This window comes from Gavialis gangeticus, unplaced genomic scaffold (assembly GCF_001723915.1).
Source record: "Gavialis gangeticus isolate Ggan-Ray unplaced genomic scaffold, GavGan_comp1, whole genome shotgun sequence".
NCBI classification, from domain to species: domain Eukaryota; kingdom Metazoa; phylum Chordata; order Crocodylia; family Gavialidae; genus Gavialis; species Gavialis gangeticus.
The window spans coordinates 9,055,411-9,075,211 of NW_017729011.1; the positions used below are offsets into that span (position 1 = coordinate 9,055,411).

The following is a 19,801-nucleotide window of genomic DNA, read 5'->3' on the forward strand; positions in this document are numbered from 1 at the left end:
CAAGGGACTGATCCTGCAGGCACAGAAATGGACCATCCCAGTACACATCAAGGCGGGGCAAAAGAGCAAAGAAACCCTCTTGGTTCAGCAGGGAAATCAAGGAGAGCTTGGAGGGGAAAAGAGAAGCCTACAGGCTGTGGAGGCAGGGGGCAGCCACCAAGGAGGATTATACCTGCTTGGCTCGAGCTTGCAGGGAAGCAGTGAGGAGAGCCAAAGTGGAAATGGAGCTTAGACTGGCAGCAAAAATTAAAGATAACAAAAAGTCATTCTTTAAATACACAGGAAGCAAAAAGAAAGTGCAGGACAACATAGGGCCCCTTCAAGATGAACTAGGGCAACTGGTAACAGATAGGATAGCCGAAGTCCAGCTCCTACATGATTTCTTTGCATCTGTGTTCCTAGACATGGATACAAGCATGCATCCCAATGGGACTTTAGGTAAGCACACGATAGATACCAAACCACAAAGAAGCCAACCTAGTAAAGGGGCCCTTGGAGGGGTTGGATGTATTTAAGTCAAGATGATGATGATCTTCATCCTAGGGAACTTAGGGAATTAGCTGGAGTCATATCAGAACCAGCGGCACAACTGTTTGCACACTCACGGCACTCAGGACAGGTCCCAGATGAACCCTGGAAAAGAGCCGATGTGGTCCCTATTTTCAAGAAGAGGAGGAAGGAGGAACCAGGTAACTATAGGCCGGTTAGCCTCACCTCTATCCATGGCAAGACCTTTGAGAAAATTGTTAAGGATCAAATTTGTGGGGGACCAGCAGGTAAAACAATGCTAAGGGGCAACCAGCGAGGGGTCATAGCAGGCAGAACTTGCCTGACTAACCTGGTTTCTTTTTACGACAGGGTCACAAAATGCTTGGATGAAGGAATAGAGGTAGATGTTATTTACTTAGATTTCTTACCCAATTCTTATAAATAAACTAAACAGTTACAATATAGATTATTACCCAGTCCAGTGGGTGGAAAATTGGCTTATGGGATGCACCCAGGGAGTGGTGGTGGATGGGCCAGTTTCTACCTGGAGAAATGTGGGCAGCAGAGTCCCCCAAGGCTCTATCCTGGGACTGGGACTGTTCAATATCTTCATTAGTGATTTGGTTGAGGGAGTAGAAAGCACTCTGTCCAAGTTTGCGGATGACACCAAACTATGTGGGGAGGTAAACAAACTAGAGGGGAGGGAGTGAATCCAGGTGGATCTGGACATGCTGGGGAAGTAGGCGAAACAGAGCAGGATGCAGTTTAACAAAGATAAGTGCCAGGTGTTGCACCTAGGGAGGAAGAATCATCAACACTCTTATAGCACCATTCCAAGTAGCACAACTGCGGAAAGGGATCTCAGAGTCGTAATTGACTCCAAGATGAACATGAGTCGCCAATGCGATGAAGTAACAAGTAAAGCTAACCGTATTCTTTCTTGCAGAAGTAGGTGCATCACAAACAGGTCTATGGAGGTGTTACTTCACCTCTATGCGGCATTGGTTAGGCCACAGCTGGAGTATTGTGTCCAGTTTTGGGCACCGCACTTCAAGAGGGATGTAGATAACCTGGAAAGGGTTCAGAGGAGGGCCACCCATCTGGTTAAAGGCCTACAGGAAAAACTCTACGAGGACTGATTGAGAGACCTGAATCTCTTCAGCCTCTGCAAGAGAAGGCTGAGAGGTGATCTTGTGGCTGTCTACAAACTCATCGGGGGGGGGGGAGAAACAGTAGGAAATATAGGATACAATGTTTACCAGGGCCCCCATCGGGGTAACTAGAAACAATGGCCATAAACTGGATGAGAGCAAATTTAGATTGGACATCAGGAAAAAAATTCTCACTGTGAGGGTTGCTAAAATACAGAATATGCTTCCAAGGGAGGTGGTGCTGTCCCCTTCCTTGGAGGTATTCAAGAGAAGATTGGACAAACACCTGGCTGGGGTCATTTGAACCCAGCACTCTTTCCTGCCCAGGGCAAGGGGTTGGACTCGATGATCTAATAGGTCCCTTCCCACCCTAAAATCTATGAAATCTATGAACTATGAAATAGATGCTCAGCCCTCTTCAGGGTCAGGTCTTTATTCTGCATAGCTGCCTTTATTTGGCCTGAATAGTTCCAATTTTCTTTTCGGGTAATAAATAATCAGAATGGCTAGGGACAGAAATTACACATAAACCAGTGTAAGTGATCAGAAACCAGTTCAAATCTGTAACACAACAGAAGTTCAGTGCACATAAACTGCTTTCAAAATGACCAAAACCAGTTTAAGATAAACTTGGATGTAGTATCAGACTTAACTGATTTAGGTTATGTTGGTTTATTGAACTCTGTCCCAGATCCCCTCCAGATTCAAGTTAACTCCCAATGCTCCAGCATCCCAGGATGACTTGCACTTCCCCTGCAAACCTCCCTTCACAGGGTGGGTGGGCTATCCTTGGCTCAAACTGTCTGCTCGAGGCCCAGCTTCTGGCCTGGGCCACTGCATTTGCAGAATCAAAAGTGAATGTCTGTTCACTTGTTTATTGGTTCAATCTATGCAGCTTAGACTAACCTGAGAAGATTGAACTGATTCAGCCTTGGGTTTTTTGACTGCCTGTACTTAGCCTAAGAGAAAAATGTGATGTGCATTGCCTTGGGTGTTCTGTAAGCAGTTTACCAGTATTTTGCCTTGAGTGACCTGCCCAATAATGGAGCTAGGCCAGAATAACCCAGTGCACAGAAGGAGATAGCTTATATGACCACGTACATGTCCATGTAGGTGTAGATGGAGGAAGACAGGGATTGCAATCGCAGGTGAAGGAAATGAAAAGGGTTCCAAGAACTCTAAATCCAGCTGAGCTCTGCTTGGTGCAGAAATCTATTGTTAAGAGAGGGAGGAACCAAAACTGTTTGGATCTTATTAGGGCTTCCTGGATTCTTATGGATTCCTGGACTGGTTTCAATCCTGATACAGATAGCCTGTGCACCATCTGAGAATTAAAGCAGGTTGTAAATACCATGTACACTGCTAGAGTTGTGTGCTTCTGTGTTTGTTAAAATCAGGCTCTAAAAGTTTAGTGATTGCTCTTAAAGTCAGAAGTTGCAATTGGTAATGGGAGACTGACACAGATAAATGTTCAGATAGCATCATCATATGGCAATTAATAGTGAATGCATCTAAATGGCAGACAAGGAGAAACCTGAAATTTCACAGGTGAGGATGTTCAGGGTGATCACCAACTAGTTTTTGCAAACTGAAGGGTTTGAAAAAAAATTGATTCAGACTGCTGGTGCTTCCCCAAAGCAAACTGATCCTTGTGCAACCTCTTGAAATTCAGTCACCCATGGTACAGTACAGTCGTTCCTTTTGAGTCAACAGGTTCTCCCAGTTCTATGTCTCTTTTGGTAAGTCAGGAGTATTTAATTAATAAAAGCAGCTTTGTAAATCTGTTTCAGTACAGACGTTTTGAAAATTAGGAAAGTCTCTGGCTTATTAGGAAATTGCATGGAAAGGGATCCTAAGACAGTCAAGTATTAAGCAGGAAACTGGGTATAAACCTAAAAGAGGGTGAAAAATGCAGCCAGGACTCCATGAACTAAAGATACACTTCCTAAGCCACTGAAATACATAAATACATACATATTTTTGCACATGAACTTCAGAGGGGCTACTAATGTGCCCATTTATTCATGGATTTAAATACCTTTTGAATCAGGGCCATATTTTGTATATGGGGCTTCGCTTATAGCTGAATAAAAGGGAGATCTTTATGGGACTGGATTTTGGAAGCTATGAGGTTCCTGAGCCATCACAGCTGTGTTCCACATATTTGCCAGATGCCTGGCAGCAGTGCTGCCATCATTTCTTCCCAGCTTACCTATGTCCCTCTCATGTCCCCCCTGCCCCCGCAATCTCATCCCTGTTTTATTCACTGTTAAAATAAACAGTGCCTTGCTGCTCAGCTTCTCCGCAAAGGTCAAACAAATCTGGGTTTCTGCTCTGAGAATTGCTAAGTGCTCCATAAATACATTGCTGGATAGGTTGGAGAGGGACTTGAGTTCATACAAAAGTTCAGCAGGAGGTAACCTTATAGTTAGCCCTTGTTACAATCATTATGCCTCAGCTCTTCAAATTGCTGCTCTCTCCAGACTCTTGGGTATAATAATACTTAAAGGCACTGCTGCTGGGATCAGCCATCTACTTCCTCTTCATAGCTGAGACTTGTAAGGACCACAGATGTTCCTGATGCTTCTTTTGCTTAAACTAGTGTAAATAATGCTTCAGTCCCCAGAAGCCAATGGATAATACTGCTATGAAAATAGCGTAAGAGAAAAGAAGACTGATATTCAGACTCTCTTGAGACTTAACTATTCACATTCTATTATTACCTGTGGTATTACATCGGCATGATAACCCAGCTAAGTTACTTCTGATTAATAGTCCAATAAGTACTGCAGTAGAATAATATTTCAACCACTTATTTAAGTACAAGGGCAATTCTAGCTGTTATCAACTTGTACCAGTCTGACAGATCATTTTGTAGAGAAACCACTTTAAAAGAAAAAGACAGGCTTTGTAGCCCCCCTGTATAAACCACACCTATGTTTCAACTGTTGATTCTAATCAGCTGAAGATCTAGCCAAAGTTAAACAGCAAATGACTTTCTTTCCTGGATTGCAACATTGGAACAGATTCTATCAGGTGCATCCACTTAGATGAGGAGATTTTATGCAGCACAGCATCCATGTTATCACCCAAAAAGGACACACAATTTTTAACAGTAAAATTACCTGTTAGGTGTGCTCTTGGCTTTTCGTCAGTGAATACTGTATCTGTAATAAAAATAATAAAAGATAATGATTTTTCTCCCAAGTTTAATGGATTTGATTAAAGACAGAGGCTTTTTATTTCTGTGTGGGTTTGTTTTTACAAGTTATTTGCTTAGCCTTTTTGTTGACAGAAGGTAGGAGTTGAGTTTCAGACAGAGCTGATAAAAACAGAGCTCTTCTGGACTTCATTTGTGCTGCAGTGCTGTACTTGAAGATTTTTGCAGATTGACCAGATCAAATCACCAATTCTGACTAGAACACATTGAAAAGAAAAGGCCTTTCTCTTGAATTAGAATATCAAAGTGTTAAAGGTACTTTAACTCCATGCTGTGTCCATATTAACATAGTTGGATCTGTCTTACCAAGCTACAGGGTGAGCTTAGCCCTATGCCGGCTGAAAAAAGGAGACAGGCTGCCTATCCACTTGTGGCAGGGCACGGTTGGTGCCTGCCACTTTAAGATTGGAGCTAAGCAGCCAGCAGGTGCTTGATTGTGGTGGCCATGTTAGATCTCTGGCCACGTATATAAACAGGGCAGTTTGCAGCTGGTAGGCCAGGCAGTAACATTACCTGGTTGCAGGGCTCCATGCAACATCCTGGAGGTAAGGGTAGGAGCTGTAGGGGATGGCTTGGAGGCTACTGGTCCTGGGTATGACCAAAAACTGCACCCTGCTGGGAGTGGGTGGCCTGGTGGGGCTCTCAGTGGTGCAGGAGCCCCCAGGAAATGCCAGGCCAGTTACCACACTGGTGAAAGGTGGGTAGGGGCACCTTAACCCTAGCCCTCACCTTTGGGTGGGTTATGTAACATTGGAGGTAGTGGGCCAGGCATAGCTGTGGCCACCTGAGCCCTGTGTGGTGTAGGACCCTGAGGAAAGGTAGTTGGGGCCAGGCATGGCTATGGCCCCATGAGCCCACCAGGGAGGGAAGTCCTGTGGCCCCAGTGAGGGGATGGTGTGAAGCCCCAGTGAGGGGGGGCAGAGATGAGGAGCTCCAGTGAAGGAAGTAGGCCAAGGTATGTCTCCAGATGCCTGAGGCTGTAATTTGGGCCAGAGGCCAAGCAAAGGGCGCTCAGTCAGAGGGGCAAGTCCTGACCCCAGTAAGTCTTCCACCACTGGGAGGCTGCATGTGGGTCAAATGTAAGAGCTATAGCAGAGCACAATGACCTGCTGCTCTGGAGGGGAGTGAGAGTCCCCACAAGACCCTGGAGCACTAGTTGTGGTGTGGGTTAAGAATGAATGGAGGCCGGGCACAGCTGCGGACACCTGAGCCCCACAGGGGAGGGAAGCCCTGGAGGCCCAGTGAGGGGGTGGAAATGAGGACCACGGTGAAGGGCAGAGATGTGGAGCCCCAGTGAGGGGGGCAATATAAGATGTAGCAACCTGGTGAGGGGGTGGCCCTAGTGAGGGGGTGGTGTGGAGCCCTGGTGAGGGGTGGAGATGAGGGGCCCCAGTGGGGGGGAGGAAAACCAGAGAGCTGGGAGCTCAGTATGTCTGAGTGTACAGAGTTGCCCCAGAAGGGGCCAGGGCAAGCTTAGACCCAGTTGGGTAATTGGCTGGCCACTACCCCGGTGAAGGTCGCGGGAGAGGCCCAAAAGACGGTACGTCTGCCACCCAAAGTATGAGCTAGCTAAAGCCTATGGCCTAAGGAGCCCGCCCCAAGAGGGAGCAAGGCAGTACAAGTTGTCAATGTGTGAAAGAGACCCTGTGAGAGGGTGGAGTGTGAGAGGACCTAATGCGAGGAGGGTGGTATGAATGTGAGTGTCTGAGGCCTGACAATGAGGCCTAAGCTTGGTCTGGCTGCAGGTCAGCAGCTTTATCATCTGAATGCTATCTGTGAGGCTTGGGCTGCAGAGGTGCAGCTAGTGCTCCCTGGCATCAGGGCAAGAATGGGCAGCCTCCTGCCTTAATCAACAACAAGGTGTGGCAGGTGAGTCAGGTGGGTGGCATGCCCAAAGGCAAATGGGTAAACTAGCACTGTGGCTAGCTGGGGAGTCCCACTTTGCCACACCACTATTTAGGAATTGCAGGCTTGCTCTAGCTTTTTTTCCCTCTATATCCTCTATCCACCTGCTGCTGCCACCATCTAGCCTTTGCTTTGCTGATGCCTGTCACACCTTCACCTACTCCTTTCCTTTCTCACCTTGCATCCCAACAAGATAACCCCCTCCTTCTACCACAGCACTTGCCCATCGCCTGTCCTGACAGCGCCTGCACTGGGGCCAAGGCAGCCTTGATCAAGAGATAACATAGGCCTGGTATATGCACCCCCTGTGTAAAAATTGCTGCCAGAAGAAGTGTAAGTGAATCCTTTGGAGGTTTTAGTGGCTTTAAGTACTGGAAGAAAAGGGAAGGGAATCTAATCTACAAAACTAGGAAAGTGCATTTTGGTAGAACTTGTGGAAGCAGCTCCCATTCTCAGCAGACACCCAAGTAAACACAAGCTTCTACAAAAGGAAAGAACTGGCGGAACTTACAAGTAGTTGCTGCCTGTTGCTTTAAGGCATTTGGCGCTCTTTCTTCTGCCACCTATGAAAAACATTCACAAGTAGTTAGCTTCCACTTGAATGAGGCAACAACATTATGGAGAATCATGATGCTCCTATAGATGACTTAATTAAGAAGTTCAAACAAAAATTCTAGGAAGTGCTTCAACAGAGAGAATACCTGACAATAACAGTTTGTGTTTAAATAGACACCTTCACAGATCAACCCCTAAGTAATGCGGGCTGTTCATTTAAGGATCCTTTTCTCTCTCTCTCTCCTTGTTGGTTTGCAGGTGCCTGTAATCATGCAGTATGGAGGACAGAACTATGGGGAAGGTCTGGGCCTAATCCTCAGCTCTTCCCAGACATAATGCTGTTTTACACCAGCTGAAAAATCTGCTTCTAATTCATCCTTTCCTTCTGTACTTGTCTACTCTTTATTGCTGGAACCTGTACTTGAATCACTTCCTACTCTCATGCACTTGGGACCAAGTTTGTATAAAAAGCAGATAAAGGTTGTTCATTCTCTCTCTTCCCCCCCCCCCTTCCCCCTCCCACGTACTTTGTAAATCTTCATCTAAAGCTGAACGCCAGTCTACTTGTGACATGCATTCAGTGTAAACAAAGATGAAACCTATTGCAGCATTATATTGACCTGGTCAGTGCCAAATATGCATGTTTTTTATGTAAAGTAACAGTGGAGAAAGTAGCTGCTTGCCAACTAGATGGCTGCCAATGGCTCTATTTGGCTGATTCAAAGTAGTTCAGCCAAAACGAATGACTTATTTTTGGTCACATTCCTAGCTGGTGTAAGTCCGCATGGCTTCTTAGCCAGTGATGCTACTGATTTACATGGATCTGGCACAAAGCATGTATGAAGGAGCTGGAAAGCAGCACATCAAGGCGTACAGTTCAGGCAAAGTTTTATACACTGAGACAGGCATTACTTGTTGCTGGTCTGTGGAGAGCTAGCTGGTCCTATGGTGCTAAATCAGCTTGTTTCCATCTGCTACACTTGATCAATGCATTAGACAGACATACCTCTAAAATTTATTAGTATAATTAGTGACTGTCGGTGTTTTAGTGATGGCAAATGGCTTGCCTGTACCACAACAATTGGGAGAGTATTGTATCTGCTCGAAGCATGCTTACAGTGTAGGCCAAAGCACTTCTTGTGGACCAGATCCTCAGCAAGTGAAAGATTTCATTGTAAATTGCTTTCAGTTGACTTCTGCCACCTAACCACAGTTGAAGATTTGCTACCTAAATATGATCACAGTTTCACTATTAGTGACGATTAACATGTGAGTGAAATATTGGCCCTTAAGTGTTTCATATATTCAGTGGCTGCTGTTTATGGGGGAAGAGGACTCACTATACATCTGCAAGGCCAAGAGGAGAACTGTGGAGCAAATCTAACTATCAGCTGAAACTCATGCCCAGTTTCATGGTGGTGGGTGACTCATAGTACATTACTCAAAGTTATGCCACTTATGAAACTGTTTCCCAACATTTAAATTAATTAAACAATCAACGAAGGAAAAGATGTTGTCAGTAGATGCCATCCTCTTCCTTATGTGCATACACTTACACATCACTGTCACGACCTTTAGCAGAACAATGTCATCTAAGATGCAACTAAAGACTAGGTAGTGCACAATCTATAAGACAGGGCAGAGTTATTTCATACACAGGGCCTCAGGCCTGATGTCTGACCTCTGCTCATTATTGAATAGAATAATGCAGGACTGATGGGGACCTCAAGAGATGATTCACTCAGTTTCCTTACTGATTAGACATCACTGGAACAGTCCCAACAAATATTTCTCTAACCTGTTCCTAACAGACAGCACGGAAGGAGATTCTGCAACATTCCTATGCAGCATGTTTCCGTGTTTCACCACCCTAGGAGTTGGCCAAATTAACTCTTCTTATTTGCAAGTTGATTCACTTTTCTTCTTGTCCTTCCTGCAGTGGCCATGAAGATCAATTCATCTGGTTATAATTACTTAGAAAACTGTTATTTTGCCCCTTATGTCTTCTCTTTTCTAGACTAAACAAAATCAGTGCTTTCATCTTGCCGCTGAGGTTATGTCTTGTACATTTTTATCAAGTGCAAACTTTTTATGTGCGAGGTTTTTTTTCCCCCCAAATTCTCATGAGAATTGTTGGGATGTTTGAATATGACTCTCTATTCTTATGATGCAATGTCCAAGAGTCATGGTCAGCTGAACGTGTCATTTTTCCTAAAGGGGAAACCCAAGATCATAGTGGAGGAGTTCTTAGTTCACAGTTCTCCCCCAAACCATACTGTATTTGTATATTTTATAGCGTTACTAGATTAGAACCTAGTTCAGCAAAGTATTTCAGCCTAACTTTCCATGAAAATATTTATTTAGTCAAACTTGATTTTTTTCCAACAAAAAAAATTTTTGATGCAGATTTTTTTCTACAGCCCTAAATTTTATCTTGTAATCAGAGTGATCTTGAATGGAAACTTTATGTCCAGCACCTCCAAGCTTTAAAAAGAAGAACTGGACCTTAACTTGGTAAACTGACTTAGTTTTAAATATAGAAGGAAAAGAAGTGTGGACTACTGGGTAGACCATTAGATGAACTGGGTCCTATTCCCAGTGCTGTTGCTGATCTGTCAAGTGGCGACCTTAGGCAGTGTCTTGTCTGTGCCTCAGTTTCACTGTCTATAAACTGGGATAATAAGAAGGGCCTCCTTTGTGAGGAGGTTTGAGATCTATGGATGAAAAATATTATGTGAGACTTGTATTTAATTATGGAAAGCTAGGTTAATATGTGAGAGGTAATAGTAATACTAAATGCATGTGTTGTGTATATACCTCAAAGTATATACACCCTTTGACCTGAAAGAAGCTGTTGAAAATGTAAGTTGGGTTATTATACAATATGGAGGGTTTATTTATACAACTCATGATGTACCTATAAACGTTAAGTATGTTTTAAAGGGCTAATTTGTGTGTAATTATTGGGTACTTGTTCTATTCCCCTTCCTCGATCAGGTGCAATTTAAAAAAATTCTCAGCTTTGACTTCTGTTTGTTTCCACTGAAGTCACTAGAAAAACTCCCACTGGTTACAATGGGAAGAGAGAAGCAGACATTGAGTGCTTTTGAAAATCCCACCATAGATCTGATTTGAAGACGACAGTCTCCTGAAACAGAGACTTTAAATACTGTGAAGCCTGTGGTATGCAAAAAGATGCTACTGTCTCAATTCCAAGACTGGCCAAAAGTCCCTAGGACATTTATTTACATTTAACACTAAAAGGAAATAGGCAAAGATTCCCCCACCTACATGCTTTTCCTTATTGTGCCTTTTGAAAGGGGGCGTGGGTGTCCATCTGACAGAAGTCAAATGTAGAAAAGTTAAATGAAACTCTGGGGTCATAAGTGTCACAAACAAAGCTGTTCAGATGATATCCTTTGGTTTAACTTTTTGTTTAACTTTCAGTGCACTTTAGTTTGGCCTTTCTCTCAAGGGCCCTCTCTAACTTCTTGGAAAGTCAATAGAAAGATTCACCCTAACTTTCATGAAAACTGGTTCAAGAGGAAAAGCAATCCATGCTACTTGCATAAAGCATGTGCAATAGAGCAGTGCTGTAAAACATTTAGGGCTTGGGAGGAGATTATCATGGACTTGGGAGAATGATGAAGGACTTCAACTCAACCCTCCTACAACCATTCTTCCATCCTGTGAACTGTGCCACTTACATAACAGTTTGTGGCTCTGCACAAATGGGATTGGTTAGTCTTCATGCTGGCCAGCGCAGGCCTGGAATGGACCCATTTTACAGTGGATAGGACTTAGAAAGCCCAACTATATGCTGTAGCCTGCTCTAGTAGCACCAAAATGAGTGGTGGGAAAATGCATCCCTTTATGCAACCTGTTTGGTTCAGTTTCCATCTATAGACTTATTATTATCTTGCAGCTGCAGAATGCCCCTGACTTAACCCAACCAACATCCCACTGACAGCAGTGGGAATTAAATGCAAACACCATCAATTAATACTTAGCGCTTTGTTTTTAAGTGGGTAACTAAGGAAATTGATAGGCAGCAGCAGATACATTCTTGGCTGTTGTGTCAGTCTGGCAGCCACATGACTGAACTCAAACTGTACAAAGTTAACAAATGGAATTGAGATGCAGAAATAAAAATGTTGGACTTTCAATATTTCTAGTCTTCCCTAATGCTCCCTAGTTACAGTTGTTGCAGATCATTGTTTAAAACTCCAAGAAGTGGGTCAATTACCCGGACATTCCCATTTTTCCCCATCTGTATTTGATTGAAGCTTCCCAGGGAATCCACCCTGGAGCATGATTCCAGCAACTTATTCCTGAAGCAGATGCAACAGGAGGGGAAAACTCAATGTTTGTATACATGGCCTCAATATTCCCTTCCCTGTCTGACTGGGGAATTTCTAAAGGGAGGAGAATGTGGGAATCTGTATCTGTTCAGGGCTATTTAGATATCCGTGTGCAGGGAGTGGCATGTACACCTCACCATCCTAGCAATAAATGTCAAGAGAGACATCTCTGCAGCACAAAGCCTGTACTGCTTCCCACTTTCTGTAGGAAAATACGCAACAGGAATTTACTAATAATCTATGGCAGCAATAAATTATGACATTCCCCTCCCTATCCCCTGTGCCAGAACACTGTAAGGCAGAAAGAAAGTCCCTTTCATTAACCTTTTCGCTTGTCCCTTTCTGCTTCCGGGTCATCAGCTAGGCATACTGTTTCTCCTGTTTGTCCACCTGCTCTCATGCTTCCTGTGTAGCCCGGTGGAGGTGCCATTTTTCTCCTTTTCTCTGCTGAGACTTCCAGTTATAATAGAGCAGGGGGAGGCAACCCTTAGTATGGGTGCTAGAGCACCACATACAAAGGCATTTGTCTGAAGGTGGACAGCGGGGAAGGGGCCGGGGCTGCGCTGCTACAACAAGGATTAGGCCCCTCGTGGCTCCCTGCCATCTGCCCTTGGTGCGCCAACATCTTACAAGTTGAGGTTGTGGGTGTTTTGGTACTCTGCCCAAAAATGTTGCTGATCCTTGCGACAGAGGGCTTTGGGAGTAAAAAAAATCTGCCTTTAAGTGTGATTTTTAATTTTAAAATTTAAAGGGGAATAAATGCCTTTTTTAATCATTCAGAAAAGACGATTTAACACCGTTATTTGTGAGAATATTCTTCTGGAAATGAATGGGGTTTCTCTTATGAGTAAGGACTGCGGGGTCAGGCCCATATTCTGAATTTGGGATATTGTTCATTGGAGGAGTTAGAAGAAAGTAATGAAGAAAAAACTCAAATACACTTATAACTGGTTTTGCTGCTGCCTCTCACCGGTGACAGTCTCAGTTATCAATGGAGCAAGAAGAAGATTTACAGAACATAGTAAGTAGCTGAGGAGTATAATGTTCCACCTACTCTGCTTGGCATGAATTCAAATGGCAAACAGTCAGCTGTGTTGGTTTTATTTTTGCCCACTAGGATTTGCAAATGCTGCAGCTTATTTGATAGCATCATTAAGTCATCAGTGCATTATCATGTCACTGTAGTAATTACTGTACATATATTTATAGAACTATAACACGTGACAATATCATCCAGAGTATAGCAATTCTTAATGTTTATGTAGCACTTGCCCTCTGAAGAACTCAAAGCCATTCAGAAATACAACTTTGCTGTCCTTTGCATTGCAACTATAAGCCAGGCAAGTAAAAATCCTCCTGGATGGATTATTATTTTATTATTTCTATTATAATAGCACTAACAACTGGTGTCCAAATGTCGATGCCGTTGCGTTCAGTGGAATACAAACACACACAGTATGTCTAAGCACAAAATAAAGACGGTTACCTGGACAGTAGCTGTGCCAGGTCTAGCTGATATGAGTAGCCATATCAGTGAAGACATAACAGGACATGGACTTTGAGCATTAGCACACACTAAATAGTACATATCTAGGCTCCCTGGAGGTAACATGTCGCAGCCAAAGCTACATTCTGCTGCGCAAACTAAGCCAGACCTGGGCAAAGTCCCTATCTGAAGGAGCTTGAAACATGAGATGCCAAAGCCGTGACCCTGTACTATACACTATACAGGTGCAGAAATTCACTCATGCAAAATTCAGTGCAGGTTGGGCCCCAAGATACTATTAAATACATGTGTCAAAAATCTGTTGGCAGAAGCCTGCCAGAAAGGAAGCTTGGTTTGGAGTCAGCCTATTATTAGCTCTTTTCAAATGCTTTTGAATGGCAACAATATTTTATTGTTCACAAATAAAGTCTGGGCTACACAAGCACTCAATAATGACTTTGAGATGAATTGCTGAAATGGATTAAGGCCTTGATTCTGGAAACACATTGGCATAGGCTCACCTGCTAGAAGCTGGGCTGTCCCATTGATTTCAGTGACTCAGTGGGAATATGCACTTGCTTAAAGTAGCACAGTGTCATAACAAAAACTTACAAGTGTGTAGCTGTGGAGGTCAATGGCCAGCTAACTATTAAAAAGGAACAGTGCAGTCCCTCTGAACTTTGGGAAATTTTTTATTAGGAATCAGATGAGGATTTCATTTCTAGGGTTAGCCTCAGTAACTGGCCCAAATCAGATGCCCATATCAAAAATTTCAAATTTGGGAGAAATTTAAATTTGCTTCCAAATGTGGACATGACCTCCATGCCCTTTACCTGTCTGGTATTTATACACATACAACGATTTTACGCAAGTGCTAGACACACAACGATTTTACACAAGTGTAAAAGAGATAAAGAGATAAAAGAGATGTCTGTGCATAATAGTTAGCAGATGTCTACCTCATGCCTCCTCTCACTCTCTGGTGAGATGCATGGTAAATCTCAGTGTAAACCCAAGAAAGTGGGTAAGGAGGTGTACTGCCCAATCCCTAATTGAATTAATAGATTCATAGATGTTTAATTCAGTGCAATAACACTGATTTGTATCAGTCAAGGGGGATGACCCATTGAAGAGGGGGAAAATCAAAGAACAGGAGGGGAAAGTTTGTCAGAAAAAGAAGGAAAAAACCCTCAGATCTCCTTTTACCTCATCTGTTATATAAAAGGAAAAAAAGAAAAGAAAGAGGATAATAGGACATTTCTAACATTTTCCCAAATCACCCACCCATGAAAACACACACAGTCTTTTTCCAAATCAAAAACATTAAGCAAAGAAGAGAGTTTCATTAAAGTTTTCTTAAATCATAGATAAATGACATTTTCTTACCTGATCCAGGCTAGGTTTGTGGGCTCTGAAATTTCCAACCAGCAGATAGGCTGTGGGTAATGTTAGGACTAGCACAGACAGCATGCAAAAAATCACAGTCCAACGCATTTTCCTGAAATCCTCCTTGATATGCATCCAGGCATCTTGATTGGCCCTTGCAGCTGCTTCCTCTAGGGTTAGTTCAGTTAAACGTTCCATGCCTCTGTGGCACGTAAATGTCTCTCTCTGTATGAAAGCGGGAAACAGGAAAATCTCTTCTGTCTTCTGACCTGCATGGAGACCCCCATTAAATAAGAGCTCACTTGAATGTGGGATGGCTCCCTCCCCCCCCCCACACACATACACACCCTCCCTCCCAAGGAATGCACCGCCTACAATAGAAACCTAGCTCAGGGAAAGGAGAGAGCACAACTTTTTTCTGAGCTTGTAGAGGTGCATGTTCAATGATTACATCTGTTTTTTCCTCACTTTACAGAAGGAAGTTAGGAAAGTCCCGGGGGTGGGGAGGGGGGTGGGGGGTGGAACCAGGATAAACTGAGCAGGAAGGCTGGAGCAGATTAAAAGCTTTTCCATACAGCAAAGGGAACATGAAACTACTGGAAAGGAAAGCGAGAGATGAGAGAGAGCGGCACAGAAACAGCACATAATTTTAACACATACTCAAACTCCACAGTCATAAAGTTTCATTGCAAGCTGGAGAGGAAAAACCTACCCCAGGGCAGTGGCAGGTAATTGTGCAAGGAGGGAGATTCTCCAAGGCCCCGAACAGAAATTACATATAAATCGGTATAAGTGATCAGAAGCCAGTTTAAGTCTGCAAGTGGCCCAGGACTACATTATGAGAAGTGTTGAGAAGTTTAAGCAAAAGCTAAGGGCAATCTGCATCCCTTTGGATGCTCTCCTAGCTCCAACTGCTCTCAAGTCCAGATCATTGGGGGCTGGACCCGATGATCTGCAAGGTCCCTTCCAGCCCCTCACAATCTACGAATCTATGAAAGAATGGATTTGGATTCTTGCTGCCTGTTCACTTTGTGAGTAACAAAAAATGGAAATAGTTTTAACTTTCTGAATATTTATTTTCAGTGTCCATTCACTGAAGCTTGTTGTCACTGCCTAAGAAAGAGAAACCACACTGTTCCTACTACACTCTGGAAACTTTATTGTCACCTGAGTTTACTGGTGGGTCATTACTCCTGGCTAAGGAGCGAGGGTTAGGGGACCCATATTCGCCCACTATGTTAGCAGCTAAACAGATGGCCTCAGCTGAAGCAGGATCAGGCCAATTGCTAACAGTCCCAACAATATTCATTGGAAATCATCTCTGGTGTGATTGACACTTCCTTTGGAATACAGAAAAGAGACTGCCCTGCATGCCGCCTTCCTTCACCAAAGTACACCACGTCCTAAGCTGCATGCCAAAGCATAGTAACTATTAACTGTCCTTTCTCTCTGCTTTGACATGACTTGTCAGGGAGGAGTCTAAACACTTTTATAAGGGAAGGGATCACCACGTACAGCTGCTCAGGACCATTTTGATTGGCCAGTATTCCATTACAGCAGCAGTATTGATTCCATTACATAGAAAAATGTAGTTTCCTCAAAACTAAACTTTGAATTTTACTTCCCTTTTTCCCCAAGGAAAAAAAAAAAGAGTAGGGGATGGTTTTTGTTTTAAAGTAAGAGAAGGTAGACATTTTTTAGATTTATAGCATTTCAGATTTTTGTTGAAATATTGTATATCAACATTTTTTCAAATTACAAAAATAAACATTTTCTGAAACGTTGTACTTGGAACCCACTTTTAAATGAAAAAAATACTAATTTAACCAGCTCTTGTAATTCATATTTCAGCAAATACTGCTTGTGGTCCATCCTGTTTTAAGTAGTCCAGTGCTGCTTTCTATATTTTAGATAACTAAAATTACTGAACTGTATAAAATGCACTATTTGGAGAACTGTACAAGGTCCAGGTGCTCCCTAAGTAATGAAGAATTAAGGCATAAGATGTTATAGGGGGAAAGTAAAAGAAGAACATACAATCAGAAAAAAGAGAGGCGGTTTTGTTTAGAGAAATTATATTAATTAGCTAATAAAGCACTGGCATTTGTATATTTTAATTTCAACCCAACCACTTCCTGTGTTTATCTTGTGAAAACCATTTACTTTCTTTTCTTTCCTCCCAGCCGTTGTCTTCCTTTTCCATATAGTTCCTAAGGTCTTTGCCATATACACTGTCTCCGACTATGTGTTTAGCACTTAGTGCCACAAGGACCTGATGTCAGCAGAAGGGGGAGAGCAGCATGAGACTTGGCTCTCTGGATGTTACTATAATATAAAGAAGAATGGGAGAAATACATGAAGTACAACATTTTAATAATGATAATAGTACATTACATTACTCTTCAATGAAGACGCTGGCTATAGATATGGACTTCTTATGGGTCATTATTGCAAAGATTAATCCCCTTGCCATGCGACAGGGCCAGCATTCCATTATAGTAGTAGTCACTGTTAGAGATCCTAGTACCTGCTCTTGGACACCTACAAGTGCTTTACAAATATTTATGGAACAAGCACCTGAACTGTGAAGTAGGTAAATATTTTAAGGAAGCAGAATATGAAGCAGAGATGCCTGGGATAGTTAAACCTTGAAATCCTCACGTGTGCGCCCTCTTGGCGTAGTTAGATTGATATCAAGGGAGTCATACCAACAAATACAAGATAAGGATCTGAACTTATTTCCTCCCCATGATGCATCTGTGGAAGAGAGAAAAGTCTGATCCTCTCTCCATCTCATGTGGGTGAGTAGGGAATACCCAAGGAGCTTGCACACTCATAAGGAGGGGAATTAAGTAAGTTGGTGATGTCCATGAAAATATGCTCTGGAGTTTAAAGCAAGTCAATGGTTGCCTGAGAGCTGTTACACTAATATGCCAACTGGTGTCCTCTAGAGGTAAGATCAAGAGCAGCTGCATTGGAACTAAAGAACCAGGCCTGTAAGAAAGACACACATATCATTTATAAACTGAGCAACGAAAAAAAATAGGACAGGGATTTAATTGGGTGAGTAGTCACTCATGGTTCTATGGGAAGGGAAATACAAAAAAGATAGAACTAAAGTTTTTGTCTGTGTCAGCAATAATACCGAAGATACGTCGGCCTGAAACAGTTTCATGATGAAAGTAGATTTACATTTTTATTTGTCTTGATGATTTTGCACTACTTGGCACTTTGCTTTGCCTAGAGGAAGGAAATTCAGTCAGTCCATTTCACTTTTGTTTCTGGTTAACTTCTGGTTTCCGTTTTCCACTTAGATAATGCAACACTCAGGTCCAAAATTCTGCAGAGGGATGCTGGGCTTAAACATATTTATATTTCCAAAGAAATATGACGTAAGTCACAGATCTGCAAGTTCAGAGGAGTTGCATTTAGAGTGGAGGCTAAAGAGGAGAGGAATAGGCAAAATCTCCAGGATCAGGTTGGCCTCCAGTGTTCTTTGTAACAAAGGAATTGCTCTATTGTTTTTCCATAATCAAAACTTCAGAGAAAGTTAATGGATGGCACTTTTCTCAGGAATACCTTGTGTCTAGCAATGAGGGCTTTGAGTGTAAAAAAGTTTGGGAACCACTGTACTAAACCATAACACCTTATGGTTGGAGAGTCAACACTACTCCAAAGAAGATTAATCTGTTGCACCCCAGAGGATGGGGGAAAAAAGACCATATATTGAAGACCATAACAAGTTAGAATGTATCTGAAACTACAGATTCCTACTTGAAATCTGTTTGTTTTGTTAATCATGTGCAGGAGTTTTCAACCTAATATGCCACAGCACCCTAATTGAGAATTTCTGGTGTAATACCTAGGAGGAGGTTTCTCTGGGCTTGCCTCATGCCTCCAGCTCCATGAGTGAAACCTGTATTAGTTTCATGACATCAGATCTAAAATCTGTTGGGGTTGCTATTCAGTCCTGTGTATGCAAAATCCTGTCTTGGACACACAGCTCATTAGGGCTATGTGAAGGTTTGGTCCCTGATTTGATTCAGCAGAGATTCGGTCCAATTCGGTGACTGAATCTCCAAATCCTTTAATCTCTCCAAATCGAATCAGAACCCTCCAAATCGATTTGGAGACATTTGGAGATTTGGACATAGACACAGCTTTAAATGTTTTCTCTACATACCTCTAGGTAGCAGGGGCTTGTAAATGCTGCGATGCTTTTACATGGAGTGTCCCACAGAAGCGAGGAGGGCTCCCCAGCATGCTCAGCAGCAGACCTGGAAGTGGACCAGAAGCACTTCTGGTCCACTTCTGGGTTTGCTGGGGAGTGCACAGGGGGACCCACCCCCCCACACCCTCCCAGCTCAGTGACTGGTGCATCCTGGGTCTGGAGGAGCACCCAGAGTCCCCCTGTAGCCAATCATCAAGCTGGCGGGGGGGTGGGAGGGAGTGCATTCCCCAGCAGACTTGGAAGTGGACCGGATTCCAGGTTCATTGCCGAGCATGTAGAGGGCCCTTCGCACTCCTGTGGGACCCCCCAATGCACTCCAGCATTGCAGTGATCATGAGCCGCGCTGGTACCTTGAGATATGTAGAAAAAATGTTTAAAGCTGTGTCTATGGCCAAATCTCCGATTCTCTGAATCAGCATTAAATCTTCAGATATGGATTCAGACAAATTGAATCAGGGACAGTGATCCAAATCAATGAATTGAATCACTGTCCCTGATTCAGGCCGAATCCGAATCTAAATCGAATAGGGCCTGCTTCACACACACCTACAGCTCATCCATCAGCTGGTAATTTTCGGTAGCCTCCTGGTCTCCCCAATCCTTCAGTCTGAACAACTTGTTAAGGAGTTTTGCTGGATTTCCTGAAGCCTCTCCTTTGGTCTATCTGCTGTCCTAAAGGGCCATTTGTATTGTACTCTGGAGGATATGCAATGATTAGTGTGTCTGCCACCAGTCATTCCTGGGCATTATCCTCACCTCAAGGCACTGTAGTCCTAAATAACATGCATTATAGTTGCTCAGTAATGGCTTTTTTTGCAATGTTTTCTTATTGCTTGTGACCAGGCTGCACACCTATCTTGTGCCCAAAGGTGAACAAATAGCACCATTTTGTTCCAATGGGCATAGGCATTAGGCAATAGCTTCTTTGCAACTTGAGCACATCTTTTGGTGTTTGTCAGGACTTTACAGGAAATGCTACATGCTATCGCATTGGATTCTTGCTGCTCCAAGGCCTCT

The 19,801-nt window shown here is 43.2% G+C and overlaps 1 protein-coding gene across 1 annotated transcript in view; it reads right to left on the reverse strand.

The window, feature by feature from the left end:
- Nucleotides 1-14,970, reverse strand: part of TNFSF15 (tumor necrosis factor superfamily member 15) — a 24,483-nt gene extending 9,513 nt beyond the window's left edge. The window contains exons 1-3 of the mRNA XM_019510503.1: nucleotides 14,554-14,970; nucleotides 7,277-7,328; nucleotides 4,766-4,807 (exon numbers count right to left, since the gene is read on the reverse strand). Of these exons, the coding sequence (XP_019366048.1) occupies nucleotides 4,766-4,807; nucleotides 7,277-7,328; nucleotides 14,554-14,751 (292 nt within the window). The 5' untranslated portion in view covers nucleotides 14,752-14,970. The remainder of the gene's footprint in view (nucleotides 1-4,765; nucleotides 4,808-7,276; nucleotides 7,329-14,553) is intronic.
- Nucleotides 14,971-19,801: the final 4,831 nt, after the last annotated feature.